The 13,872-nt window shown below is 37.1% G+C and overlaps 1 protein-coding gene across 2 annotated transcripts in view; it reads left to right on the top strand.

Moving 5' to 3' along the window:
* FRK (fyn-related Src family tyrosine kinase) overlaps positions 1–13,872 on the top strand; it is a 114,994-nt gene that overhangs the window by 98,155 nt on the left and 2,967 nt on the right. For both annotated transcript variants that reach the window (XM_011966793.1, XM_011966794.1), the window contains 2 exons: positions 3,052–3,210; positions 13,475–13,656. In XM_011966793.1, coding sequence (XP_011822183.1) covers positions 3,052–3,210; positions 13,475–13,656 — 341 coding nt within the window. The remainder of the gene's footprint in view (positions 1–3,051; positions 3,211–13,474; positions 13,657–13,872) is intronic.

The raw sequence follows: 13,872 nt of genomic DNA, 5'->3' as shown, positions 1-13,872 counted from the left end.
TCTGCGTTTAAACTTGGCTCTGCCCTCTGTGACTTTGGACAATTTTTTAACCTTTTGGAATCTTCTCGTCTGGAAGTGGGAAGCATAATAGTTCCTACTTTCTAAGATTTTATAAGGACAAATGGAGCCAATGTACGTAAAGTATATGCAGCAAGTTCTTAATAAATGGTAGCCTCCATGGGGCTGCTGACAGATGTGTCCACTGAAGTGCAAATTTACTAGTGCAGGAATTCAGTTTCAGCATTTTCATCTGCCAGATGAAACAAGCGACAGGCACTTTTAAGTGGCCAGGTGCTATATGAGTGCTCCAGGTGAGGACATTCTATTCTAGCACCTGAAATTTTCACAATCACTGTGTGTATATGCTTTTAAACCCTAATCTTGTTAATAAATGATGGCTAAACTTTATTGTCCAACCTAATAATTCTTTTCTAAGAAGAGGCAGCTAGCTAGCCTTCCTAACACTGTTCTCTAAGGAAGCCCTTTGGGAAGTCAAAAGACAACAACAAAAGTCAGATTTCTCATATTAAAAAAAAAAAAAAAAACACGATAGCTTTCTCTCCAACAGGAATAATTATTATTGATTTACAGTGTAATAGCCACAAACAGCTTTTGTGATTGGTTAAATGTCTTCACTTCACTGGGGCCATTAATCAATCTTAGCAGCTATTTATTGCTTAGCAGGCTACTACGCAATAAAGATGAGCCTCAAATGAACTCCTACAGTAGCTTTGACAGGAAAAAATTAATATTTAATGTTACATTACTAGCTGAGTTGAGATTGGGCTTCCTTTACTCTGCAGCTGGTGAGCTATAACCAGCATGGCCATGAAGGAGTGCTCTGAAATGGTCTTCACCTGAAGAGGCTTCTGACCTACTGTGATTTCAGTTCTTGTGCATAGTCTGATTTGGGAATGAGTTTGAGTGTCCTACATTGTTTGAATCTGATGGCCACACAACATAGAAATTTCAGTAACATAAATATATATTGTATATATAATTTTCTTTTTCTTTTTCTTTTCTTTTCTTTTCTTTTTTTTTTCCCAGGCTGGAGTGCAATGACATGATCTCAGCTCACTGTAACCTCCACCTCCTGGGTTCAAGTGACTCTTCTGCCTCCAAGTGATTCTCCTGCCTCAGCCTCCCGAGTAACTGGGATTATAGGCACCTGACACTATGTCTGGCTAATTTTTGTATTTTTAGTAGAGACATGGTTTCACCATGTTGGCCAGGCTAGTCTCCTAACTCCTGACCTCAAGTGATCCGCCTGCCTTGGCATCCCAAAGTTCTGGGATCACAGACATGAGCCACCGCGCCCATCCTCATTTTCTGTATGGTGATCATAATTGCTGCTATCACTGGAAGCTTATATTTTTTGGGTGGTAGTGGGGGGAATCCCCACTGTGTTGATATTTGACCATAGGCCAAACTAGTTGTAACAATCAAGAACAAAGTCCTTTATTATGGCTTAGGTGTCTCTTATTCTCAGCTCCATTTTGCGACTATGATTCCAAATTTTAATCCTATTTGACTGTGTGGAGTAAACCAGTGGTAGAGATGGAATTGATGGAGCTCAGAAACAGGTAACGGAAAAGAGAATCGGCCATTTTCTCCTATTCTCTCTCTTTAAGTCCTTGTCCCTTTTCTTCCTTAGCCTGTGAAATATACTTACAGCTGGTCTGTTTGGTTTTTCCAAGACTATGCATTATCAGTGATAATATAAATAATGATCAACTGTCACTGAATACATACGTGCCGGCATTGCTATTATCTTGTTAATGATCTTATGATGTCAGTAAAATGATTAGCCATGTTTTACGGATGAAGAAACTGAAGTTTAGAGAGGTTTGATAACTTGCTCAAGATCACACAGAGTGCTGGTGGCAGAGCTGAGATTTGTCTAGAATGCAGAGTCTGATCAGTCCAGTCCTGAACTTCTGGTTCTCAAAGGGGAGACTGCTCAAACGTTTTATATGAAATGATGTGCAGGTCACATGTAACTAACTCAACTTCACATTAATAAACAAGTCACAGTGTTGTCTTAGAATGTCAAAGCTCATCCATGCCTGGGTTTAAATATCAGTGATAAAGTCTTCAACACTGAGAGGATGATGAATGTAGTAGTCTTTTGGAGCATCAATGGAAACTATATTTGCATTATTCATAGTGAATACTAAGATGTGAAATGACAGTATTCCTTTAATTATAGTAATGCCTCTGAAACATCATATTCTAAAAGAAAATATTTTAAAATTACTGGTGAAATGTAAACTCCAGATAATCTTCCTCCTCTTAGGTTTTATTTGATGGCAACTACTTGACACCTTGCATGGTGAGTCAGAGTGGAGCCATTAAAATATGATTTAATTGCAGACAAGTCTTCTAAATAGGCCTTAATATTGTCTCTCCTCCAATAGCCATGCTATTAAGGCTTTGACTGTGGAAGCAGATAGTACAGGAGAAAATATTAAATATCAGTTTCAAGTTGAACATATAAAACAGGTGAAAAAAAACCCATTAACTTTTGGGGATGGTCTTGGATGTTTTCCACTTGGCCTACACACTATATTCCTACAGAATTAAAGATAAAATTATGGCAGAATGTCACTGTTTTAGGATTTTTTCCAGCTGTTCCCACAGTGGGCACCAAGGACAGGGCAACTATCAGACTCTGGCTGCAGTAATCAAATATTCAGTGACCTTCAGTGCTCATGTTAATAGAATGTTTTCCTTTTGTGTTAAGATGCCTTGTTTTATCAGTTAGATTATCAGTCTCTCCTTTTTCCTTCATTTTTCATGTAGACCTGAATCTACCTCTCTTCACCTACAGGTCATAACATATAAACCGTATACTCCTGATGCACCAACACATCCAGTTATTAGGTTGCTCTGGCTGAACTGATTCTCTTCTTGATAACTCTGAAGATTTGTGACACTGATGCTCTTACTCTACTGAGAAGCAGGAGGCAATCTTGATGATTCCCACCAGGCTGCTGTAAGGATAGGAATGCCTCAATAACATAAAGTGATTTCTGCCTCTTCTTGTTTCAGGTTCAATGGATCCACGTGACTTCCTGAGGGAGGCACAGCTAATGAAGAACCTAAGACATCCAAAGCTTATCCAGCTTTATGCTGTTTGCACTTTAGAAGATCCAATTTATATTATTACAGAGTTGATGAGACATGGAAGTCTGCAAGAATATCTCCAAAGTAAGCAAAGACTTAATATAAGGAAAAAAAAAAAAAGAGGAATTTAGTTTAGCTAGTCCTATAAATGTCAATTTAGCAAGCCTTCTGTAACCCAAAGGATATTTACTATGTGTATGTCTGTGAGAATGAATGTCTTAACATTGAATGACTCAGCTACTGTTTAATAGGTTATATATTGTATACTCAAAAGGTGGAAAATACTTATGCAGTGGAAGAGAAAATTTTTCACAACAGATATATTAGAGTAATTGAATGTAACGTGGGAAATTAAAGAATGGATGTTTTGCATGATGCTTTATTTCCTACACTAATTGAACATTATCAGTTATGGACCAATATTTTCTATGGCACAGAATTCGGGGACATGGAATACATTTGGGGCAAAAGGGAGGGAAGTATCCTATGTTTATTTTCTTTGCCAGTAGTTGACAACATTGTACTTGTTGCTGTTTAAAATACATCCACTGCTAGGCAACATAAGAATTGTCAGGCAAAAAAGCAGCAATATACTATTGCTTTATTTCTCTATTTGTTTCCTGTAGTCAGAGAAGACTGAAGGGCATTGTGAAATTTTGATGTTTATTACAAATGGATAATTTAGTAAACAACAATACAGTGTAATGAGCATTAAAATGAGATGTTCAAAGAAGGTGAGATCAAGTACTGACAGAATAATTCAAGCTTGAAAAGGAGACTTCTATAATTTCTTGAAATGTCAGGGTGGGAATGATAGAATGTATAGAGGTAAAGGGAGGTGAGAATGATGAAACAAAGATTTCAGAAACATGAGAATATCCTCTGATTTCAGGATGCCTTGTGAAGCTGGTAACATTAAACTATAAAACAAGATAAGAACAACAAATAACATAATAAGGCCTGTTGAATGCCATTAAAAACAGAAATATGCTCAGCTTCATTGCAGAAAAATATTGAATTTAACAGCATCAGAATATGTTACCCACCATAGAAAGATTAAACTCAGCTATTAAATAACCACTTTTGCCTTATTCCCAGGAGGACAAAGTGCAAACGTTGTCTTGGGTCATATCTAGCAAAAAATGCTTTATAAAGGTCCCTAATAGTATTCACATAATTACATCTAATGGCCTATTCCCCATCCTCAGATCTACCAACAGCATTTAATTCAATAGACGCTTTCTCCTCTTGGAAACATTTCCTTCATTTGGCTTTCAGGACACTTCACTCAATGGCATTTCCTCCTTCCTTTCTTGGTGATTCTTTTCAACCTATGTGATTTCCTTCATTCCCAGACCTCTCAGTATCTTGGAGTTCTCCAAGACTGTTCACAACATCACTAGTTCCCTTATTAATTTCATCTAACCTCATTGTTTAATTTTTTTGTGTCCTGACAATTCTCCAAATTTTATTCCCCCTTTACTTGAGAATCATACCCAACTGCCTTCTTAACTTCTCCACTTGAATATTGTATCAGTCTGCATAATGTAAATATGCTGCAATAACTAACAGTCTCCAAATCCCCAAGGGCTTAACACACATGTTTATTTCTTATCCATGCTACATTGCAAAATATGTTGGCTGGTGGCTCAGTTCTTTTGATCACCCTGGCAGAGAAAGGGGATGAGACTAATCTCACCCTGATTCTTAAAGCTTCTGACCAGTAGTGACAAAGATAATTCTGTTCCCTTTCCATTTGGACAAATCAAGTCAAAGAGGGTAGGGAAGTACAATTCTGTAAAGTGCTTGAAAGGATGAAAAAATCATTGTTTGTGAACAGCCCTAATTTCTACTATAGTAGAAATGTCTATTAGACATCTCAAGATGACATGCCCCAAATTGATCTCCCTGTATTCTCCCCAGTAATCTGCTACTTTTGCAGTCTTTCCTTCTTTGACCATATCAACACTCAGGCCTAATACCTTGGCATCGTCTCTGCTTTTCATGTTCCATCTCTAACCTGCTAGCAAAATCCCATTGGCTGGCCTTCAAAATATATAGAGGATTTTACCTCTCCTCAATGCTCCTACCCTGATCCAGGCAGCCATTTCCTTTCTCCTGAATTCTGCAGTAGCTCCCGGCTAGTCTTCATCTTCTGGTTCTTGTCGCCTTCAGTTTCGTCTCAACACAACAGCTAGAGAGATACAGTTAAAATGTAAATCAAAGCATGTGTAACTCATGAAGTCCTGCATGGCCTGGCTCTCTATTCCCTCTCTGATCTCATCTTCTACAACCTTCCCCTTGCTCAGTATGTGTCAGCCATACTAGCCCTCTTTGCTATTTTTTCCTACCCTCTGAGCATGCTTTTGCCTCACTCATTATTTCCTCTGCCTGACTTTTTTTGTTGTTTTGACATTTATCCACATGCTCACTTCTAATTTCCTCAAAACCTCTACTTAGATGTTTCCATCTTGGTGAGTGCTTCACTGGTCACCCTCTGAATTTTAAAATTTAATCTCTTTCTACTGACTCTTAAAGTATTCCTTTTCCCTTGTTTTTTATTTTATCCTCTTGGCTTCTTACAGTGTGTATCTTATTTATTTGGCTTGTTTTTAGTATCCTCTGAATATAACTCCACACTGGCATATAGTGTTTTCTTTGTTTCAGAGTTAGAACAGTGTCTGGCACATAAGAGAGTATGTACTAATTAGGTATTGAATAAATAGATTAAGTTGGGACCATCTTGAACCTAACAAGATTGGGACTTGGAGTCAAGCTTGTTTTGAGACTCTTGTATCAGCTTGAAAAGATCCACTTGGTACGTGGCCAACTCCTCTGGCATTGAGGATTTTTGTGGCTTGGTAATGTGGTTTACTCGGGGCTAAGTATGAACCCTATCAGCTTCAGAGTTAGGCCATTAGGGTCAAGTTTACCAGTGCCTTCATTTGTGAGGATGATGCTTAGCAGCCAGGAGGAGTAATGAACATGTGCTCACTGCAGACAGCTCTTTCCCCAGTCAAGAGGGTTCACATTCAATAAAGCGATCTTAAAAGTGGATGTGCCACTCTTAAGCAGCCCATCATAATGAATATTATTAAGCTGAAAGATTCTTGAGTAATGGAATATAGTTGAAAATATTTTCTTGCTGCAAATGTAAATTGTCATAGATTTGTGAACTTTTACATCAGTTTTGACCTCTGTTGGTTGTATTAAAAGTATGTGTTGAGGTTTACTTAGGCAGTACTGAGGTTACTGCACCCTTCAAAGTAGGAAATGTGTGTCACTCAGTTTCCTCCAGTATTATGCCTGTCAGTGCAAACCTTTTTCTATCCACTGTAATACAATTAGGTGTCATATGTGATAGCTGAAATAACATACGCATTTTTTCTATATAAGCATTTTTGTAGTTTCTAAGCTTGGCTGGATAATTTTTGTAATACATTTCTGCAAAATGAGAGAGATCTGTAAAAAAACTTTAATATTGAGGGTAATTAATGACAGGTACATCTTGTTACAATTTAAAGAGGATAAATAGCTCTATTTTTAAAAAGTTTAGTTTGACTTGTTTTTTCCCCAGTAAATACTTATAGAACATCTATTATATGTCAGACAACTTGTTACCTATTCCTTTGAGTAATAGGAATCCTCATGAAATGGGTGAGAATAATTGCAATCCTTACTTCATATAGTTGTTCAGAGTATTAAATTAGGTGATTGACTGGAAATGAACTATACAAGATAGTGATAGGAGAGGATCATATATATACTTTTTTTCCTTTAAAAACACTGTAGTACTTTGTGACAGGCAATTTATAAGTCTTTTATAAATATTAACTTAATTCATTTTTCTTTGTTTTCAATTACTTTTATTTTTTAAAATTATACTTAAAATTCTGGGATACATGTGCAGAATGTGCAGGTTTTTTACATAGGTATACATGTGCCATGGTGGTTTGCTGCTCCCATCAACCTGTCATCTGTGTTAGGTATTTCTCCTAATGCTATCCCTCCCCTTGCTCACCACCCCCCAACAGGCCCCAGTGTGTGATGTTCCCCTCCCTGTACCCATGTGTTCTTACTCTTCAATTCTCACTTATGAGTGAGAGCATGCGGTGTTCGTTTTTCTGTTCTTGTGTTAGTTTGCTGAGAGTGATGGTTTCCAGCTTCATCCATGTTCCTACAAAGGACATGAACTCATTCTTTTTTATGGCTGCATAGTATTCCATGGTGTATATGTGCCACATTTTCTTTATGCAGTCTAACATTGATGGGCATTTGGGTTGGTTCCAAGTCTTTGCTATCGTGAATAGTGCCGCAATAAACATGCATGTGCATGTGTCTTTATAGTAGAATGATTTATAATCCTTTGGGTGTATACCCAGCAGTGGGATTGCTGGGTCAAATGGTATTTCTAGTTCTAGATCCTTGAGGAATTGCTAGACTGTCCTCCATAATGGTTGAACTAATTTACACTCCCACCAACAATGTAAAAGCATTCCTATTTTTCCACATCCTGTCCAGCATCTGTTGTTTCCTGACTTTTTAATGATCCCATTCTAAGTGACGTGACATGCTATCTCATTGTGGTTTTGATTTGGATTTCTCTAATGATCAGTGATGATGAGCTCTTTTTCATATATTTGTTGGCTGCATAAATGTCTTCTTTTGAAAAATGTCTGTTCATATCCTTTGCCCACTTTTTGATGAGGTTGTTTTTTTTTCTTGTAAATTTGTTTAAGTTCCTTGTAGATTCTTGGTATTAGACCTTTGTCGGGTGAATAGATTGCAAAAATTTTCTCCCATTCTGTAGGTTCCCTGTTCACTCTGATGATAGTTTCTTTTGCTGTGCAGAAGCTCTTCAGTTTAATTAGATCCCATTTGTCAATTTGGGCTTTTGTTGCCATTGCTTTTGGTGTTTTAGTCATGAAGTCTTTGCCCATGCCTATGTCCCGAATGGTATTGCCTAGGTTTTCTTCAGGGTTTTTATGGCTTTAGGTCTTATGTTTAAATCTTTAATCCACCATGAGTTAATTTTTGTGTAAGACGTAAGGAAGGGGTCCCATTTCAGTTTTCTGCATATGACTAGCCAGTTTTCCCAACAGCTTTTATTAAATGGGGAATCCTTTCCCCATTGATTGTTTTTGTAAGGTTTGTCAAAGATCAGATAGTTGTAGATGTATGGTGTTATTTCTGAGGCCTCTGTTCTGTTCCATTGGTCTATACATCTGTTTTGGTACCACTACCATGCTGTTTTGGTTACTGTAACCTCGTAGTATAGTTTGAAGTCAGGTAGCATGATGCCTCCAGCTTTGTTCCTTTTGCTTAGGATTGTCTTGGCTATGTGGGTTCTTTTTTGGTTCCATATGAAATTTAAAGTAGTTTTTTCTAATTCTGTGAAGAAAGTCAATGGTAGCTTGATGGCAATAGCATTGAATCTACAAATTACCTTGGGCAGTATGGCCATTTTCACAATATTGATTCTTTCTATCCATGAGCATGGAATATTTTTCCATTTGTCTGTGTCCTCTCTTATTTCCTTGAGCAGTGGTTTGTAGTTCTCTTTAAAGAGGTCCTTAACACTCAATAAACTAGGTATTGACAGAACATATGTCAAAATAATAAGAGTTGTTTCTGACAAACCCACAGGCAATATCATACTGAATGGGCAAAAGCTGGAAGCATTACCTTTGAAAACTGGCACAAGACAAGGCTGCCCTCTCTCACCACTCCTATTCCACATAGTATTGGAAGTTCTGGCCAGCACAATCAGGCAAGAGAAAGAAATAAAGAGTATTCAAATAGGAAGAGAGGAAGTCGTATTATCTCTGTTTGCAGATGACATGATTGTATATTTAGAAAACCCCATTGTCTCAGCCCAAAAACTCCTTAAGCTGATAAACAACTTCAGCAAAGTCTCAGGATACAAAATCAATGTGCAAAAATCACAAGCATTCCTATACACCAGTAATAGACAAATAGAGAGCCAAATCATGAGCAAACTCCCATTCACAATTGCTACAAAGAGAATAAAATTCCTAGGAATACAACTTACAAGGGAGCTTCATTCATTTATCTAACCACCTTATGAGGTAAGTATTAGTAGTCCCACTTTACAGTTGAAGAAACAGGTATGGAGAGATTAGGTAACTCATCCAAGTCGGAAGTTTGGCTTCATAGTTCATGTTTTTAACTATATTCATAGCACTGATGTTATATTCGTAACATCAATCTGTATTAGTTGTCTATTGCTGCACAAAACAGTACCACAAAACTTAGTAGCTTAAAGCAGCAAATGTTTATTATCTCACAGTTTCTGTGGTTAGGAATCTAGGCGTAGCTTCACTGGGTCTCCTAGTTCAGGGCCTCTTACAAGGCTGCAGTCAGGGTGTTGGCAAGTACCCAGTCATCTGAAGGCTCTGATGGAGGTAAATCCACTTCTAAACTCACTCATTTAACTCTTGGCAGGAGTCGTTTTCTCTTGGGCTGTTGGACTGAGGAAATCAGTTCCTTTCTGGTTGTTGGCTGCAAGATGCCCTTTGCTGCCTGCTACAGGGACCTTTCCATTGGGCAGCTTGCAACATAGCAGATTGCTTTATTAGAGTGAGCAAGCGAGAGAACAACAGGGTGGAGATTATCTGTAAGGCAAAGTCACAGCCTTTTCTAATTTAATCTTGGAAGTGATATCCCACCTACTTCTGCCATATTCTGTTGTTAAACATGAGTCACTAGGTCCAGGCCACAATTAGTAGAAGAGGCTTTCACAAAGGCTTGAATATCAGGAGGTACAGATAACTGGGAGCCATTTTAGAAGATACCACATAACTCACGGTTAGTAACCAGCTTGTCTTAATTTCCATACATTTCTTTTCTTATTGAGTGAATTTGATATCAAAAGGCCTAGCTATTTTGGCTATCGTAGCAGCAATGTTTTGCCATTATGCTGCATACTAAGTTATAATTTATTTTCATGCTTATATCTTGTATTAGACTGCATAATGTCATCTGCTATAATATAGAATTCAAAACTCTCTATGACTTATACAAAACAATAGGTTTTTTTTTTTTTTATATGGGCCAGACTGCTCTGCTAGGTGACTTTCTCTAAAGGATAATACAGGGATTTAGACTCATGTGGCTCTACCATTTTGAAATGCATCCCGCTAGCCATAAAGATGTGGGAGATTTTAACAGCGAGGCTTGTGAGTGATGTTCATCATTTCTGCACACATTGCATTGCCCAGAACTAGTGACAGGGCTCAACTTAACTCTAAGGGAAGATGGGAAATGTAATCTTCTGTCTGTGCTGAGGGATAAAAGAAAGGACGAAAGGATTGGTAAGCAGTTAATTTCACCTCACAACTTATTGAGATATGCTACTTGCCTTAAAAAGTAAATATATATGTACACACACACACTGCTTAAGTGTTTCCCTTAAAAATTCTTTTGGCTCTATTTATTTCATTTTTTATTAAAAATAGCATATATGTAGAAAACACATAATCATATAATATCATTTAACATGTAATTGTAAAGCAAACAAATAAGCAACCATTCAGTCACTGCCCAGATCAAGCATTAGAATGTGGCCAGCACCCTAGAAACCCCCTGAATACTTTATCAATTACAACCTCTCACTATCCCAAATTTTATGATAATTGCTTTCCCATTATTTTATGTTTACCTCTACCAGAACCTTCTTGTTTTCCTTCTTGATTAGGATTTTGGAATTTGCCACCTCTTTCTTCTGTCTCTATGTCCTTCACTCGTATTTAGCCCTCAAATCCTTATACCCACCTGATCTCCAGTCAAACTGTTCTTCCTATCCCCAAGATCACCAGGGACTCCCTTATTATATTCGACAAATGTCTTAGTCCTTTTCTTCATGGACTTATTTGTGGAATTTGACTATGATGGCATTTTCTCTTTCTCAAAACCTTTGACATGTTACAAGTTTCTCTAGTGGTTTTCTTCTCATATTCTTTTGGCTGATTCTTCACAGTTTTCTTACAGGTTTATCTTCCTCTGCCCACCTTCAATATTGGTGTTTCTCTGTCATTTCCTAGCAATCTCACCCACTTTTACTGTTTTAACTCCCACTTATAACTTATGATTGTTAAATCAATATCTCTTGCTGCATATTCTCCCCTGAGTTCCAGACCCATTGCTTGTCTTCCTTCAGTCATTTCCACATGGGTAATTCATATGTATCTCTAACTTAGCAAATTCTATGTTTTAGCTTGATTAGATAGGAGGAATGATAATAACAGATAGGATCTACTGAGTTCTTTCTAGGTGCCAAGCACTGCTTTAAGTGCTTTACATGAATTAATTCATTTTAATTTTCATTTTAACAAGAAATACTATGAAGCAGTTACTATTATCATTGTACAGATGAGGAAACTGACGCATAGGAATGTTAAGATGCTTGCCAAGGTCACAAAGAAATACCAGGCATATCCTTGATTGAAAGTCTGGCCCTCTAGCTTCAAACCAGATTTTCTGACCCCTGTAATGCATACAGCTGCCTCTTAAGTCAGGGCTTATGTCTATGCTTTTGACCATGAGTTTAATGGACTTTGTGTAGTATTCAGCTTATTCAGACAGGGATATATAAGAGGAATATTAGTTTGAGTTGATGTGATATTATTTTAATTCTCCAGACATCTGAAAACATCTGTCAACACAATGGCAGCTAAATCCTACCCAGGGATGACTCACCCCATTTCAAAGTAGAAGGAGTCAGTATTATTTTGTGTACAAATACAAAATAGGTAAGTCAAATGCAAATACAAAGAGTCAGTCACCACAAAATAATGCTGACCCCCCTCTACTAATAATAATCAAACTGATTGTACTATATAAATTTTTTAATACTTAGTTATAAAGAATTCCCAGTAGGAGAAACTTTGCCTATTGAAGGTATGTCCATGTCTGGAGAGATGAGCAACCTATTCTAAGAATAACAAACTAAGGCAGAGAAAAAAAAAATGTATCAATCTTGGTGGTACAAATGTAATATACATACTTTATAACTATGGATAGACCTTTCATTTGTGTTAGTGAGCTAGTTTTTAAAAACAACATGATGGAAGAATGAGAATTTTTCATTGGTTCAGCCATAAAAGTTAGTATTGTTTTATTGGCTCAATGACTAAAACAAAGTACGCAATGCTTGAAAGAAATTCAGTAGCAGTTAAGTAATAATTTCCATGAAGAAATTAGTTAGTGACATATGGTATTGAAATCATGTGAAAAAAAAATGCTCAACAGCACTTATGATTAGACAAATGCAAATCAAAACCACAATGAGATACCATCTCTCACCAGCCAGAATGGCCATTAAAAAGTCAAAAAATAACAGATGCTGGCAAAGTTGTAGAGAGAAAGGAATGTTTGTATACCGTTGGTAGGAGTGTACATTAGTTCAATCATTGTGGAAGACAGTGCAGCGATTCCTCAAATATCTAAAAACAGACCTACCATTTGACCCAGCAATCCCATTACTAGATATATACCCAAAGGAATATACATTGTTTTATCATAAAGACACATACACATGTATGTTTCTTGCAGCACCATTCACAATGGCAAAGACATGGAATTAACCTAAATGCCCATCAGTGGTAGAATGGATAAAGAAAATGTGGTATGTATATACCATGGAATACTATGCAGCCATAAAAAATGAAATCATGTCCTTTGCAGCAACATGGATGGAGCTGGAGGCCATTATCCTTAGCAACTAGTGCAGGATCAGAAAACCAAATACCACATGTTCTCACTTATAAGTGGGAGCTATGTTCACCCACACAGAAGGGAACAACACATATTGGGTCTTATGAGAGGGTAAAGGTGGGGAGGAAGGAAAAGATCAGGAAAAATAACTAATGAGTACTAAGCTTAATACCCGGATGATGAAATAATCTGTGCAGTAATCCCCCATGACACAAGTTTACCTATATAACAAACCTGGAAATGTACCCCTGAACTTAAAATAAAAGATAAATAAAATTTAAAAAAAAGAAAAAAGGCAAAATAGCCACAGTCTCAGATAATTGTAGCCATGTTTGAATCATGTGATGACTTGTTACTTGTAATACTCATTTGAGGAAGAGAGGACCTTGGAATATGTTTGGACTCTGAAAAAATTGTTGCCTTATTAACCTTTCACAGCAAACTAAGTTGTGTTAAAGATATATATATATATGGAGAGAGAGAGAGAGCTCAACATATCAGTGTCATTGTACTTAATCTCACTGATAGCTCATTCATTCAAAATTCTCAGAATTCACTTTAATAGTTCAAATGTTCTCTGAAGTAACTTTCTTACTTTTCTCTTTTTGCTTAGGTGATGCTGGGTCAAAAATCCATCTGACTCAACAGGTAGACATAGCGGCACAGGTTGCCTCTGGAATGGCCTATCTGGAGTCTCGGAACTACATTCACAGAGATCTGGCTGCCAGAAATGTCCTTGTTGGTGAACATAATATCTACAAAGTAGCAGATTTTGGACTTGCCAGAGTTTTTAAGGTGGATTTAGTTTTGTTTTAATTAGTTTTTGTAATAGGTCAAAAGTCTAACAGTTAGTAAACCAATAGATATACTGTTATTCTTTAAAACAATGTTTCTCCAAGTTCTGTAGTCCATAAACTACTTCAGTAGTCTAAAACCTTACAAACTGCCTGCACATTCCTATTTCTTTATCTGGCCGGGCGCGGTGGCTCAAGCCTGTAATCCCAGCACTTT

The sequence above is a fragment of the Mandrillus leucophaeus genome, unplaced genomic scaffold (assembly GCF_000951045.1).
Source record: "Mandrillus leucophaeus isolate KB7577 unplaced genomic scaffold, Mleu.le_1.0 Scaffold774, whole genome shotgun sequence".
NCBI lineage: Eukaryota > Metazoa > Chordata > Mammalia > Primates > Cercopithecidae > Mandrillus > Mandrillus leucophaeus.
This window is presented reverse-complemented; position numbering and strand designations above follow the sequence as displayed.